General features: G+C 42.0%; 1 protein-coding gene across 1 annotated transcript in view; it reads left to right on the forward strand.

Moving 5' to 3' along the window:
* Positions 1-16136, forward strand: part of NOTCH2 (notch receptor 2) — a 173386-nt gene that overhangs the window by 137403 nt on the left and 19847 nt on the right. Inside the window, exons 16-22 of the mRNA XM_061121027.1 lie at positions 6365-6484; positions 6907-7059; positions 9254-9482; positions 10258-10459; positions 12722-12875; positions 13645-13829; positions 15817-15949. Coding sequence (XP_060977010.1) covers positions 6365-6484; positions 6907-7059; positions 9254-9482; positions 10258-10459; positions 12722-12875; positions 13645-13829; positions 15817-15949 — 1176 coding nt within the window. The remainder of the gene's footprint in view (positions 1-6364; positions 6485-6906; positions 7060-9253; positions 9483-10257; positions 10460-12721; positions 12876-13644; positions 13830-15816; positions 15950-16136) is intronic.

Below are 16136 nucleotides of genomic sequence, written 5' to 3' on the forward strand. Positions count from 1 at the left end.
CTCTTCTCTTGTGTTTCCTGCCTAGAGAATTAATTTCCCTTAGTATTTGTTGTAAAACTGGTTTGGTGTTGCTGAATTCTCTTAGTTTTTGCTTGTCTGTAAAACTTTTGAGTCTCTGTCAAATTGGAATGAGAACCTTGCTGGATGTTCTTGATTGTAGGTTTTTCCCTTTCGTCACTTTAAATATATCATGCCACTCCCTTCTGGCCTGCAGAGTTTTTGCTAAAAAAATCAGCTTATGGGGATGGGGATTCCCTTATATGTTATTTGTTGTTTTTCCCTTGTTGCTTTAAATACTTTTTGTTTGTATTTAATTTTTGTTAGTTTGATTAATGTGTGTCTTGACATGTTTCTCCTTGGGTTTATCCTCTATGGAACTGTCTGTACTTCCTGGACTTGGGTGACCACTTTCTTTCTCATTTTAGGGAAAATTTCAACTATAATCTCTTCAAATATTTTCTCAGGTTCTTTCTCTTTTTCTTCTTTTTGGACCCCTGTAATTTAAATATTGGTGCATTTAATGTTTTCCCAGAGGTATCTGAGACTGACTTCATTTCTTTTTTAAAAAAAAATATTACTTATTTATGTATTTCATATTGACGTTTTTGGTCCACACCCTGCAGCGTGCAGGATCTTAGTTTCCCAAGCAGGGATTGAATCTTTGCCCCTTGCAGTGGAAGTGTGGAGTCTTAACCACTGGGCTGCCAGGAAAGTCCCTGTCCTCATTTCTTTTCATTCTTTTTTCTGTTTCACCACAGAGATTTCCACCATCCTGTCTTCCAGGTCACTTATCCCTTCTTCTGCCTCAGTTTTTCTGTTGTTGATTCCTTCTAGTGTATTTTTCATCTCAGTTCTTGTATTCATCTGTATTTGTGTGTTCATTAGTTCTCCTGGCTCTTTGTTGAACATTTCTTGTATCTTCTTGATCTGTGCCTCCATTCTTTTTCTGAGATCTTGGGTCATCTTTACTATGATTATTCTGGATTCTTTTTCAGGTAGATTGCCTATCTATCTATCTATCTATTTATTTATTTTTACAGTACATATTTTTATTGTTAGTTTTTTTTTTCATTTATTTTTATTAGTTGGAGGCTAATTGCTTTACAGTATTGTAGTGGGTTTCGTCATACATTGACATGAATCAGCCATGGAGTTACATGTATTCCCCATCCCGATCCCTCCTCCCACCTCCCTCTCCACGCGATTCCTCTGGGTCTTCCCAGTGCACCAGGCCCGAGCACTCGTCTCATGCACCCCACCTGGGCTGGTGATCTGTTTCACTATAGATAATATACATGTTTTTCTCTCGAAACATCCCACCCTTGCCTTCTCCCACAGAGTCCAAAAGTCTGTTCTGTATATCTGTGTCTCTTTTTCTGTTTTGCATATAGGGTTATCATTACCATCTTTCTAAATTCCATATATATGTGTTAGTATGCTGTAATGTTCTTTATCTTTCTGGGTTACTTCACTCTGTATAATGGGCTCCAGTTTCATCCATCTCATTAGAACTGATTCAAATGAATTCTTTTTAATGGCCGAGTAATATTCCATGGTGTATATGTACCACAGCTTCCTTATCCATTCATCTGCTGATGGACATCTAGGTTGCTTCCATGTCCTGGCTATTATAAACAGTGCTGCGATGAACATTGGGGTGCACGTGTCTCTTTCAGATCTGGTTTCCTCAGTGTGTATGCCCAGAAGTGGGATTGCTGGGTCATATGGCAGTTCTATTTCCAGTTTTTTAAGAAATCTCCACACTGTTTTCCATAGCGGCTGTACTAGTTTGCATTCCCACCAACAGTGTAAGAGGGTTCCCTTTTCTCCACACCCTCTCCAGCATTTATTGCTTGTAGACTTTTGGATAGCAGCCATCCTGACTGGCGTGTAATGGTACCTCATTGTGGTTTTGATTTGCATTTCTCTGATAATGAGTGATGTTAAGCATCTTTTCATGTGTTTGTTAGCCATCTGTATGTCTTCTTTGGAGAAATGCCTGTTTAGTTCTTTGGCCCATTTTTTGATTGGGTCATTTATTTTTCTGGAGTTGAGCTGCAGGAGTTGCTTGTATATTTTTGAGATTAATCCTTTGTTGCTTCATTTGCTATTATTTTCTCCCAATCTGAGGGCTGTCTTTTCACCTTGCTTATAGTTTCCTTTGTTGTGCAAAAGCTTTTAGGTTTAATTAGGTCCCATTTGTTTATTTTTGCTTTTATTTCCAATATTCTGGGGGAGGTGGGTCATAGAGGATCCTGCTGTGATTCATGTCGGAGAGTGTTTTGCCTATGTTCTCCTCTAGGAGTTTTACAGTTTCTGATCTTACATTTAGATATTTAATCCATTTTGAGTTTATTTTTGTGTATGGTGTTAGAAAGTGTTCTAGTTTCATTCTTTTACAAGTGGTTGACCAGTTTTCCCAGTACCACTTGTTAAAGAGGTTGTCTTTTTTCCATTGTATATCCTTGCCTCCTTTGTCAAAGATAAGGTGTCCGTAGGTTCGTGGATTTATCTCTGGGCTGTCTATTCTGTTCCATTGATCTATATTTCTGTCCTTGTGCCAGTACCATACTGTCTTGATGACTGTGGCTTTGTAGTAGAGTCTGAAGTCAGGCAGGTTGATTCCCCCAGTTCCATTCTTCTTTCTCAAGATTACTTTGGCTATACGAGGTTTTTTGTATTTCCATACAAATTGTGAAATTATTTGCTCTAGTTCCGTGAAAAATACCGTTGGTAGCTTGATAGGGATTGCATTGAATCTATAGATTGCTTTGGGTAGTATAGCCATTTTGACAATATCGATTCTTCCAATCCATGAACACGGTATGTTTCTCCATCTGTTTGTGTCCTCTTTGATTTCTTTCATCAGTGTTTTATAGTTTTCTATGTATAGGTCTTTTGTTTCTTTAGGTAGACATACTCCTAAGTATTTTATTCTTTTTGTTGCAATGGTGAATGGTATTGTTTCCTTAATTTCTCTTTCTGTTTTCTCATTGTTAGTGTATAGGAATGCAAGGGATTTCTGTGTGTTAATTTTATATCCTGTAACTTTACTATATTCGTTGATTGGCTCTAGTAATTTTCTGGTAGAGTCTTTAGGGTTTTCTATGTAGAGGATCATGTCATCTGCAAACAGCGAGAGTTTCACTTCTTCTTTTCCTATCTGGATTCCTTTTACTTCTTTTTCTGCTCTGATTAGATTGCCTATCTATTTAGTTGTTCTTTTAGATTTTTATTTTGCTCTTCCATCTGTTGGATGTTTCTTTGTCTTTTTATTTTGTCAGACTTACTGTGTTTGTGGTCTCTTTTCTGCAGGTAGCAGGATCATAATTCCTCTTGTTTCTGGCATCTGCCCCCCATTGGATGAAGTTGGTCCAGAAGCTTGTGGATTCCCCTTGAAAGGGAGTTTGACTGATGTTGTGACTAGAGCCTGCGCTGGGTATCGAGCAAGGCCACCCCTTGCTCTGTGGTTGTCACTGTCCTGTTAGAGATAGGATCTGCTCTCTGTTTGTGGGGGTAGAAGCCCCTAGATCTGTTTCTTAGCTGTGTTTTTGATTTGTGGTGTGAGGGTTGGAGCATTTCCACTGGAGAGCAGCTACTGCGTATTCTTTCTCTGGGGCTGTTCACCTGTGAATGTGCTCTGTTTTGTCCCTTCTTGCCTGTTGTGTGGGCTCACAAAGTACAGTATTCTTTGCACGCTGCCCAGGGAGGAGGGTGCTGGGGTAGGGATTGGAATATGGGTACCCTTCAGGTGGCAATAGGGGTGAGCTGGTCACACATTTTGAGGAGGGGGAACAGAGGAAGCAGTGACAGGGATGTGCAAGCCAGCTCCGGTAGGAGCCCTCCTAGTGCTCTGGAGGCAGGGGTTGGTATATGAGGAGACAGCCTACAATGGCAACCCCACCCCTTGTGCATTACTCAACAGTGGTGCTTCATTTCTGTGGTCGTCCAGGCTTCCTCCACGAGCATTCTCAGCTGCAGAGCTCTGCAACCCCATCCTCTCAGGCTGTCTCCTCACAGCCGTGTTTTGCCAAAAGTTTAAATTTCACCTTCAGTTCAGTTCAGTTCAGTCGCTCAGTCGTGTCTGACTCTTTGCGACCCCATGAATCGCAGCACACCAGGCCTCTCTGTCCATCACCAACTCCCGGAGTTTACTCAAACTCATGCCCATCAAGTCGGTGATGCCATCCAGCCATCTCATCCTCTGTCGTCCCCTTCTCCTCCTGCCCGCAATCCCTCCCAGCATCAGGGTCTTTTCCAATGAGTCAACTCTTTGCATGAGGTGGCCAAATCATTGGAGTTTCAGCTTCAGCATCAGTCCTTCCAATGAACACCCAGGACTGATCTGCTTTAGGATGGACTGGTTGGATCTCCTTGCAGTCCAAGGGACTCTCAAGAGTCTTCTCCAACACCACAGTTCAAAAGCATCAATTTTTCGGCACTCAGTTTTCCTCACAGTCCAACTCTCACATCCATACATGACCACTGGAAAAACCATAGCCTTAGGTTCAAAATATTTGTTAACAAAAGAAATGACTCATTATACACAAATAAATAATTTCAATATCTAGTAGAGAATTACCTATCTTACAATAAACAATCATTAAAAAAAAAGAAAAATAGAACAGTAAAGAAAAGTAACAGTCCATATATCACCAAATTTGGTTTTGACTAATATCCAGACTCAAACAGTGCTGGGAAGTCCTGTGTGACAGCAGTCTGGAGCCCCAATTGGGAAAAGGTCCCGGGTAGTGCATCTGCTCCATGGGTGAGACTTCAGAATTGTGGGTTGGGGGTTCCTGCTTTTAATTCCAGGCCACAAACTGATATTGTCATCAGTCTGAAAGTAGATTGCAGCTCTGGTTTAATCTTTTTTTTTTTTTTACGGTGCCATTTGTTTTGTCTTACAAATCTTGGAATGTTATTAAGCCCATGGTATGGTTGGCCAGACCTCCTCCAGGGGCTCAACAATTCCAGGATCTGCCCCCTTCTCATCTATGATGCCATGCAACTTGCACTCACCACAGAAAGGTAGGCAAGGCAGTGTCCAGGCAGGTCAGAAGCAAGGTCAGAGGCTTGCTCTGCTTTCTTTGTCTCTCAAGCCCGAACAAGACAAGACTCTTTCCATTTAATTTCCCTAACAAGCCAACAGCAGGCCCCTCCCTGGGTCTACTCTCCAAACCCCACGTTCCAGCACCCAGCATCCATGCGCACTGGCAAACACCTGTCTCAGGCTGGGGCGTGCAGGGCCATGGCCCGGACCATCTGTGCAGGTCTCACTCTGTCCTGTCTGTGACAGACCAGTTACTGGACTACCCTCTGAACCCCCAAGGCTCTCCTCTGCTCCAGCTCATCTCTCTGCTGGTAAGAGGCCCTCCCCAGATGCAGGGGCCTCTTCATGTCTTCGGCTCCTCATGAGGGTGCAGGTGTCATCCTGCTTCCTCTCCTCTGCCTTTGCCTTCTCCCTTTCACCCTACCCATCACGTGGGGGTCTCTCTTGTCCTTTTAGGTGCCCAAGGTCCTCTGCTAGTGTCCGGCAGGTGCTCTGTGGTAACTCCTTCACGTGTAGATGTCTCCTTGATACATTTGTGGGGAGAGAGAAACTCCATGTCCTTCTACTCCTCCACCATCTTGGAAAAAGCCCATCTCCCTTTTAATAAAAGTATTCTTTTAATTTTTTCCTGGAATCTTATATTCAGTATACTCAGGTAGGAAATGTTGGTGGGCAACTATTAATGTCATGTTTTGATGTTGAAATAAGGAGACATGTTACTAGACAGTATCACTTCACTGGTTTCCACCTCTGATGGCCCTTTGATCAACCCCATTGCCTTCTGGAACAGGCCTACAGAGGTTTTAAGAGTAGGAGGCTGTGTTGTTACTTCTCTGCAAGATGGATCTATGTGGCTAAGCTTCTGAGTAGCTGAATCTTAGCTACGAAGATGCAAAAACTCTCACACCGGATTGATGTCAGTTTCTAAATCCACATAACCACTTGTGATAACAACATGAAGATGACAGTAGGCCAGCAGTTGTTGAGTACTTACTCCATATGCTGGGCCCTATGCTAGTAAGGACTTTGTAAACATTTTGTCATTTAATCCACAAAAAGCCTCTATGAGTTACATAGCACCCCAATTCCCATCTTATTTATATGGAAGCTCAGAGAATGTAACTTGCCTGAGATCACACGGTGTGTTATCACATCAGATCCAAGACACAAAGGTCCATAGGTCTCTCAGATCCTGAAACTTATTCATTACATTAGATCTGAATTCAGAAAGTATCCTTTGGTGTAGAATTTGGGGAAACCTCAGTTCCTTGGACTTTTTCTCTATAATAAACTCTGTCATTTGATTTACAGGCAAGAACTGTCAGACCGTATTGGCTCCCTGTTCCCCAAACCCTTGTGAGAATGCTGGTATTTGCAAAGAGGCACCAAATTTTGAGAGTTACACCTGCCTGTGTGCTCCTGGCTGGCAAGGTAACAGTGTCGGAATGTAGAAACCAAGAGCATTTAACAGAGTGATCTGGTTATTTGATGACATGGAGGATCTATCTTTTGAAGCTTGCCCTTTTTTTGTCAAGAACACAGACCTTGTATAAAAGTTGAAGCTGCTAACTGGAATGTCTTCGACTTTCCATTTTACATGTCTTTGCCGCCCCCTAGTGGCTGGAAGACTCCAACCAGAGTCTGAAGCTTTGATGTTCTCTTTAGAATTTTAGCATCTGGACGGCAACTTGCTCGGGGCACAGAAACCTGAAGGGACTTCCCAAAGCGGGAGACCAGACAGAATATCCTTGCAGCAGCCCCACCCACCCCAGCTAAAGCCCAGCCCCCACATAAATTTCTGTGTGGGAATCGACTTCCAAGGACTGGACCATTCATTGCCCCTTTGTTTCCAGGTCAGCGGTGTACCATCGACATTGATGAGTGTGTTTCCAAGCCCTGCATGAACCACGGTCTCTGCCATAACACCCAGGGCAGCTACATGTGTGAATGTCCGCCAGGCTTCAGTGGCATGGACTGTGAGGAGGACATTGATGACTGCCTTGCCAGTGAGTACGCCAGCCTGCTCCTGAGCCCCTGGGGGAGAGCAGAGGAGGGCTTGGTGGGGGCACGTGCCTCTCGGTGCCGAGGCTGGCCATCCAACAGTTTATCACCTGTCTTTAATCTTCGTATTTTAAAAATCTTCATTTTGAAGCTAGTGGCTTTGGGAGTTAATACACGGGAGTCACTTTTAACCATTGCCTTACTGATTTTTGTACAAAGTGGGGACAATGCTATGAAAGCTTCTAATAAAAAGCAGATCTCTTGAAGTATAATTAAGTATACAACACACTGCTAGTATTTAAATGAACCAGTCCAGTAAGTTTTGACATACAACAACCAAAACCAGTATTTAAGATACTGATCACATTCATCCCCCTGAATGTATTTCATCTCTTTTAACTTAACCCTCCTTTCTACTTTCCTGTCTCAGGCAATTAGGGATCTACCTCTGTTACTGTAGATTTGTGTGAATTTTTTTACAATTTTATTTTTCTCTGAGAGCTCTACTTGGCCCTGTACATCTTAGGGGAATCTTTTCACTCTGACTGGTATGAACGTGAACTGTGCTCAGCCTAGTGTACACTACAGGGATTGTTCTGCCTACTCCTTTCTAGTGGTTTTTTACCCAGCTTCAGTAGTTTCAACATATGAATGTGATGTACTTATCAGTACAGTCATCTCTCAGTATATGAGGGTACTGGTTCTAGGACCCCCCGTGGATACTAACCTCTGAAGATGCTCAAGTCCCTCATATAAAACGGTATGGTATTTGCATATAACCTATGCACATCCTCTTGTATACTTTAAATCATTTCTTAATTACTTGTAATACCTAATGCAATGTAAGTGCTATGTAAATATTTGCTGGTACATGGCAAAATCAAGTTTAGCCTTTTGGAACTTGCTGGGATTTAAAAAAAAATTTTTTTTTCTGTTCTTGGTTGGTTGAATCCATGATTGTGGAACACATGAATATGGGGGGCCGCTTGTATTCAGTTACTTGTGTGGTGATTAAATCATTAAATTCAAACGAGTTTATCATAGTGCATCCAGAATAATGGCATCTTAATTTGCAGCATATATCATTTCAGATTATCATATGGATGGCACTATACTAGGGGCTGACAGTACTAGTATAATTAAAACCTTACCTTTATGAAACTGATAGTCTCTTAGGAAATAAAGATGGATAGACAAATAATTCCAACATTATATGACTAATGGTGAAAATAATATGGCCAAGGTACAACTGATGGAGAAATTTAAGGGAGTGGGATCACACTATTTGAATTCTTTTCCCACATTAATTAGTATATCAGTCAAATTTCTACTATTTGAACATTTTTTCCTATTTGAAGTAGGACTAACAGTATTTGCAACTAGTTTAAAATTATTCAGTAAATTACTGTGAGTTGCTTGAAAGGTGCTATGGAAATTACAGTAGCTGTGTACTGTTATGTGTAACAGGGATATATGACTTGTAGAGTTGTTCCAGTAGAGACTGCAAATGAGCCTTAGAATGAAATTAGCCTAATAGATGACTAAGGTATAAATATCTCTCTTATAAAATAAGGACTGCATTACATCTGGTATTTTGTTTTCTCTTTATGTTTATGACCTGTCTTGTAATTATATTTCAAGTTCCTTAAGACCAGGAGTCACATCTTACTTTCCTTGTTCTGATTCGAGTGCGCACCATCTGTGTTGCAGAGGACTGTGCTATGATAATAGCTCAGAATTTCTTGATTAACTGCTATGGCTATAAATTGTTCCCTAAGATCAAACTATGTGATGTTTAAAATTTTAAAATGCTCGTTTCCTAGTTGTATGTAAATCTAAAAAACAACAAACAAAAACAAGAAAGGGAAGAAAGGAATGGAGGGGAAAGAAAAGGTTGGTCAGCACAAGGGGACTAATTGATATCTATCCCATCCCTAGTTTTATGAGTATTAATTTTGCAAAGCAGTGAGTGTTGCAGGTAAAGTTCTTCCCAGCTATTAAACAGATTCTTATTAAGAATCTCAGGCAAGTGTTACTACATTCATTTTCGTAAATGGAGGAGTCAGGGCAAAATAGATGTAAAGAAATGTCAGAATTGTTACTGTTAGTGTGGCTCAGTTCAGGGTACTCAGCTTTACGAGTCTAAGGTTAAATGGATGCTGCTGTTCAGAGTTCTGATTCTCGTGTGCCGTGGCCTAGATCCCTGCCAGAATGGAGGTTCCTGTGTAGATGGAGTGAATACGTTCTCCTGCCTGTGCCTTCCGGGCTTCACTGGGGATAAGTGTCAGACAGACATGAATGAGTGTCTGAGTGAGCCCTGTAAGAACGGAGGGACCTGCTCTGACTACGTCAACAGTTACACCTGCAAGTGCCCGGCGGGCTTTGGCGGAGTCCACTGTGAGGACGACATCGACGAGTGCACCGAGAGGTGAGCAGCCGGCGTCCTCGGGCCGCAGTGCCTTATGGGAAAGGGAGGGGGCGGAGCCTGCAGAGCACTCTACTGGGATTGAGGGGCCGCGTAAGGCATCTCCTTGGATCCCACCGCACAATCATCTCCTGTTTTCTGGTTTATCATTCCTTGTAGACATCTAGTTACAAGTTCAAGGCAGAGGTTGAAAAACTTAGTGAGATGAATCATCATTTATTTCTTACATAGGCAACAGAAAGTGCTATAGTTCTATTTCATCTCCTTTTGGTCTCGTTAATTTCAGTTGACAAAAAAATCCTACTTCTTTACAGATTTGTCATCCCTCTTTAAGTAATTTCTGGGAGGTTTGATTCTTTTTTTATTATCAACAAGTTTGTTCTGTTTCTCTTCCATAAAGAAATATAGAATCAAGAGCTATTTATTTAATAAGTTCCTTATAAATTGACTTAGAGATAAAATGAAATGTGATACATGGAGAGCTACAGAAGGTCTGGGTAAAACCTGGAAGCCTTCAATTTCTCTTGGAGTCTCTAATAAGCTCAGACTTTTAAATACTCCTCAGATCTTTTTGGTTGTGGAAAGGAAGCTGAGACTCATGCTGATTGGTGCCCATTCTAGTTTGGAAAAAGGTAAAGTTTACTGGATATAGGAGTTTGGGGTGCTCAAGAGTGTTTCCTTCTGTAATATCTTAGATGTGGGGAACCTTACTTTTAAAATAGCAGGTCAGAGGATCCAGATTATCTAGCTGATGTTGTTCTTCCTGTGTGCTTCTCAGCTCCTGTTTCAATGGTGGCACGTGTATTGATGGGATTAACTCCTTCTCTTGCTTGTGCCCTGTGGGCTTCACCGGTTCCTTCTGCCTCCATGAGATCAATGAATGCAACTCTCATCCATGCCTGAATGAAGGAGTATGTGTTGATGGCCTGGGTACCTACCGCTGCATCTGCCCATTGGGCTACACTGGAAAAAACTGTCAGGTAGTTAGATTTCATCCCATTAATTCAGCTCCTGCAGAATGGTTGAATGTTACACCTGTTCTTTCCTAAGCAAAATAAGCCCCACCTAAAAGAGAAAATTCGGGGTCTTAGGAATGTACCCAAAATAAATCTGGACAGCTTCTTAATTATACTTTTAAGATAACTAAGTTAATCTAAGTTCTTAGATAATTTCTAAGAACTACCAACTTCTTAACCTGGTAGATTCCAAAATGGTGATACTGGCAAGATTATGTGGGTTAACACACATAAAATTGTTACAGAAGGCTAACCTAGAGCTGCAGAAAATGCATATGGGAAATAAGCACATTGATATCATTTAGGAAGACAAAAAGGGAAATAAAGAACAATCAAAACACAGTTTTTAAAATTCAGATACAACATCTAAGGGGATAATGATAATTATGCCCTACAATGTTAACAGTCTCAAAACCAAACTATTCACATGTCTTTCAAATTCAAATATTTAATATTCATTTTCATAGACTCTTAGGATGGAAGGGCCCCTCAGAGCCTACTAGTCTAGCCTTTCATTTTATGAAAGAATACATTGAGCCCGAGAGGGTCAAAGTAACTTTTTTAAGGTTTCACATGAAACAGCATTGTGTTTAATTTTATGCAGTTTTACCTCTCAAACAATGGTGGAATGATAGAATGTCATACCAGCAATCCAGAGAATTTATAAATAAATGCCCAAATGTAACTAGCCTTTCAGAGTACACTTCAATACACTTTGGCTGTATTGGACATGCAGATAAGCACCTCTGCATATTAAACAGCTTATTGCTGATTCTCTGGATCGGGAGGCTCTTCTTCATGGGGCTTCTGCTGTTCTTACAGAATGATGGCCCTCTGCCCTTCCCCTTCCTTCACAAATGGTCAGTGTTGTGAGTATGGCCTTCCTCTCCCCAGGAGCCAGGCCACCACATGTGAGTTTTGGAGAAGGTGCTAGTCCACTTGCACCCTTTGCCTCTTGCTTTTCAGAAGCCTGAGTTTCTCCCATCAAAATAAGTTCTTTGTTTTGTGGCTAGGTTCTTTTGTGCCATATTTTAGATTCCACACATGTGATAGCATGGTTTTTCTCTTTCTGACTTGACTTTACTTAGTATGATAATTTCTAGTTCAACCCACATTGCTGCAAATGGCATTCTTTCATTCTAGTAGGAGTCCATTTTATGTATGTACCACATTTTCTTAATTCATCTGTCAATGGACATTTATGGTTATTTCTGCTGCTGCTAAGTCACTTGAGTCGTGTCCGACTCTGTGAGACCCCAGAGACGGCAGCCCGCCAGGCTCCACCGTCCCTGGGATTCTCCAGGCAAGAACACTGATGTGGGTTGCCATTTCCTTCTCCAATGCATGAAAGTGAAAAGTGAAAGTGAAGTCACTCAGTCATGTCCAACTTGGCGACCCCATGGACTGCAGCCTACCAGGCTCCTCTGTCCATGGGATTTTACAGGCAAGAGTACTGGAGTGGGGTGCCATTGCCTTCTCCCTTAGGTTATTTCTATGTCTCAGCTGTTGTGAATAGTGCTACTAGTAGTACTGTCAACATACAGGGGCGGATACACAACAGGGTCCTGCTGTGTGGCACAGGCAACTATAGTCAGTATCCTCTGATAAGCCATAAAAGAGAAGATTATTAAAAAAAGAATGTATGTGTATAACTGAGTAACTTTGCTGTACAATAGAGATTAGCACAGCATTATAAATCAATTATACTTCAATAAAAAAGTTTTTATTTTTTATTTTTTACTAACAGTAAAAAAAGTAAGCTTTTTGACAGTTTTTAGGTTTATTAATAGGCTTTAAGCCTTTAAATCCTGAATTCATATTCACCACAGACAGATTTGATCAAGCCCATGTGATTTCTCACTCAGGAGTAGCACATAGAAGCTATAGACCTATCTGACAGCTTTAACTCTTTTTCTAGCCCCAAAGGGTGGCCATGTTTCTAGACATAAGTGTGATGTAGGGAATAACTTAACCAATTAAGTTCCTCGAATTCTTAAACTTATCTGGTAAGAATTTTTGAATAGCAGAGCTAAAAGAATTAGACTGTGTAAAATGATCGGCTTATCTGGGGACAGTGAATCTAAGTTTAAGACTTGGGTGAGGGCTCTTTTTTTTTTTTTTTTTTTTATTAATTAGTGTGCTTTCCTTTGAGTTCTTAAAGTGCAGTGTAACTTTTTTTCCTTCCTGGTGTCTGAATGTTGATGTATGTGTCTGCCTCTGTTTCAGACCCTGGTGAACCTCTGTAGTCGGTCTCCCTGTAAAAACAAAGGCACCTGCATTCAGGATAAAGCAGAGTCGCGGTGTCTGTGTCCGTCTGGGTGGGCTGGCGCTTACTGCGATGTGCCCAGCGTCTCCTGTGAGGTGGCAGCCTCCCACAGAGGTGAGCTCTGCCCCGAGGCTCAAGGGTCAGTCCGGGAAGTACTGACTAACGAGCAGCACTGTAGGGCACGAGCTGTTATTGTGGGAGGAGAGGGAAGGGCAGACAGGAATGAAACGGCAAGCCTCTGGAGAAGGGGTCTGAAATGGAAGGTGAAGGCCGGGGGGCAAGTCTAGAGATTCCAAAAAGAATGTATTTGACACGGAAGGACGGCTTGTTCCAGTTTCAGCACTGGCTTATTTTTTTAACATATTTATTTTTAGTTGAAGGATAATTGTTTTACAGTATTGTATTGGTTTCTGCCATACAGCAACATGAATCAGCCATAAGTATACATAGGTCCCCTCCCTCTTGAACCTCTCTGCCCCCTCCTACCTCATCCCACCCTCTAGGTTGTCACAAAGCCCCGTTTTGAGTTCCTGAATCATGCAGCAAATTCCCACTGGCTACCTGGTTTACACATAGTAGTGTTTATGTTTCCATGCTTCTCTCTCCATTGGTCCCACCCTGTCCTTCCCCAATGCCCCCTGGCTCTGGGTCCATGAGCCTGTTCTGTGTCTGCATCTCCATCGCTGCCCTGCAGCTGGGTTCATCAGTACCATCTTTATAAATTCCATATATATGCAGCACTTATTCATTTTTAACATAAAACAGATCCTGAGGGTTGTGAACTAACAAGAATAAAATATGACGTGTCAGCCAACTTAGATTAGTTCACCTGAGCCTGACGTGTTGTGTGCTGTTCCGTGATGTTCCTTCTTGGGTTTCCCAGGGGTGCCCGTTGACCACTTGTGCCAGCACTCAGGCGTCTGCATCAGTGCGGGCAACTCGCATCACTGCCAGTGCCCCCTGGGCTACACCGGGAGCTACTGTGAGGACCAGCTTGATGAGTGCTCGTCCAATCCCTGCCAGCACGGCGCCACCTGCCGGGACTTCATTGGTGGATACAGATGTGAGGTAAGAGGAGCAGGCAGAGGTCAGAGACCTTCCAGAAGATGGCATACCTCTTACATGTTGAGTTTAGCTGCCTATGTCTACTTTTCACAATTTATAGATTTCTTTTCTTTTTACCAATCATGATTGCATTGTTTTCTAATCACTGTTTCTTTCAGTACCCTGTGCATTAAGTTAGGAGAGCTCTGGTAAGCTATTTTCACAGAAGTCTGGAACCATCTTACTTCCACCAGGATTGCTTCCAGAATCCAGAGCTAACATACTCTGCCAGGGTGCATTTCCCAGCCTACCCAGCCCAGTGGCCCCTGGTACTTCCCTGAACAAGCAGTTGAGATAGGACAAGCCACTTTGAGGAGTGGCCCTTTGACCCATGTCATCTTTGTAAACAGTCATTGGTCAATCGACTAATAATTCTCTCAAAAAAATGTTACCCACCCTGTTCTGTGTAGCATCATACTGTTACATGTGTATATTTGAGGGTGTATGTATTTTTTAAGGGATGTATCATTGTCTTCTGCATGCTGCAGTCTATGGGCTCACAAAGAGTCAGACACAACTTAGCAACTGAACAACAGTAGCAACAAAATCATTGTCTTCTTAATGTCTGGGCTGATAATAATTAGATCAAGCTGTTGACAAAAGACCAGAGACATGAATTTGATACCAGTTTAAGCCACCAAGCAACACTGAGAAAAACTCTTGCTTCTCTGCTTCTCATACATGAGCCAAAGATGGCTTCAGTATATTGGTCCCTGTTTCTTATTTTTAGCTCCAAAGCCACTGGCACCAAACTCAAATTTTTACACATCCAATTGTTTTAAACATAGCCCTAAGAAGTAGAATTTATTCACTGAGGGATTGCCTGCTTTGTATGTTCTGCAAAACTGCACCTGCCACTGCTAGCCATAGGTAAGATGAGCCCCAGGATGTGAGGATACCAAGGCAGTGCTGTCCTTCAGAGCTCTGTGACCCAGAGACTCTGGCCTGGCTGCCGAGTCATATCACCAAACGTGTAAGCCCCCTCTCTGTTACCCTCTTCCCTCTGAGTTCATCTGCCCTCCTCTTCTTACCCTTTTTTATATCTCTAGGAGTCACATCTCTATTAAGGTTTGCATGACAAGTCCAATGAAAGATGTTAAAGTTATTCATATGCAGTTTGCACTATTAATTGAACATCTTTTTATTCAGCCTATACACAGATCTTTGTTTTGAGCTCTCAGAAGTACTCAGACAACATTTTGTAACTGCTGCTGTTGCTTTATAGGTTCACCAAAAATGGCATTAAAAACAAAGTAAGGAGATGTTGCATAGTTTTAAACCAGAAGGTGGCACTTCTTACTTATAAAATTTGATAGCTATACTGGGAAGCATACAGCAATCAATTACAGTAATTTTGCTGTGAGGGAATCAAAGCATTGCCCAAATAGAGCCATTTCATGGGCAGTATTTTTTCCTTGATCAACCCTGAAAGCCCTAGAATGCCTACATCTAGCACAGCTAGCTTGCCCACCTTTTGCTGCCCCCACCCCTACATCAGCCAGTTTCTCACACATAAACATGTAGTTTTCTGAACCTGGGGATCAGTAAATACACGCGTTATCTTTACTACCATCCACATGTACCATTTCTGTGAGCCACTGGGTCCTCATCACATACAAAGGAACGAATGTTTTAAAGATGGGAAACCTAAACACAGAAGGGATGGATGGCTTTCACACAGGCACCATTTGAGATATCCCTCAGAATATTCAGTCCTTGCCTTCCTTTTCAAGTGGCTTTTTTGGCTAGAAGTGATCAACGCCAGTGAGCTGTGAGTTGACTCTGCACGAGATAGTGAGTCGGGAGTGTGATGATACCAGAGAAGCGCACAAGAGCTGGGTGGGGTTTGGCAGGAAAGGGTCACAGTAACTTACCCGATTTCATTTGCTCTCATGATATGCGTTCAAAAATAGTCCAACATTTCTTGTTCTTTTTGCTTTGCTCTTGGCAGTGTGTCCCTGGATATCAGGGTGTCAACTGCGAGTATGAAGTGGATGAGTGCCAGAACCAGCCATGCCAGAATGGAGGCACCTGTATTGACCTTGTGAACCACTTCAAGTGCTCCTGCCCACCAGGCACTCGGGGTATGAAATCAGCCTTACCTGTCTTCCATCCAGGGCATTCTCTAAGTTATAAATGCATTTTTAGTCTCGTAAAGGGATTTTTTAATAAAGATTCAGCATTATTTTTAATCTTAGAGATTCAAGCCGTTTCATTGCTCTCTTGCCAAGCTCTGGTGTTCTGACACCTGTTCTCAATTCTGTCTGGTTG

Source organism: Dama dama, chromosome 20 (assembly GCF_033118175.1).
Source record: "Dama dama isolate Ldn47 chromosome 20, ASM3311817v1, whole genome shotgun sequence".
Taxonomy (NCBI): domain Eukaryota; kingdom Metazoa; phylum Chordata; class Mammalia; order Artiodactyla; family Cervidae; genus Dama; species Dama dama.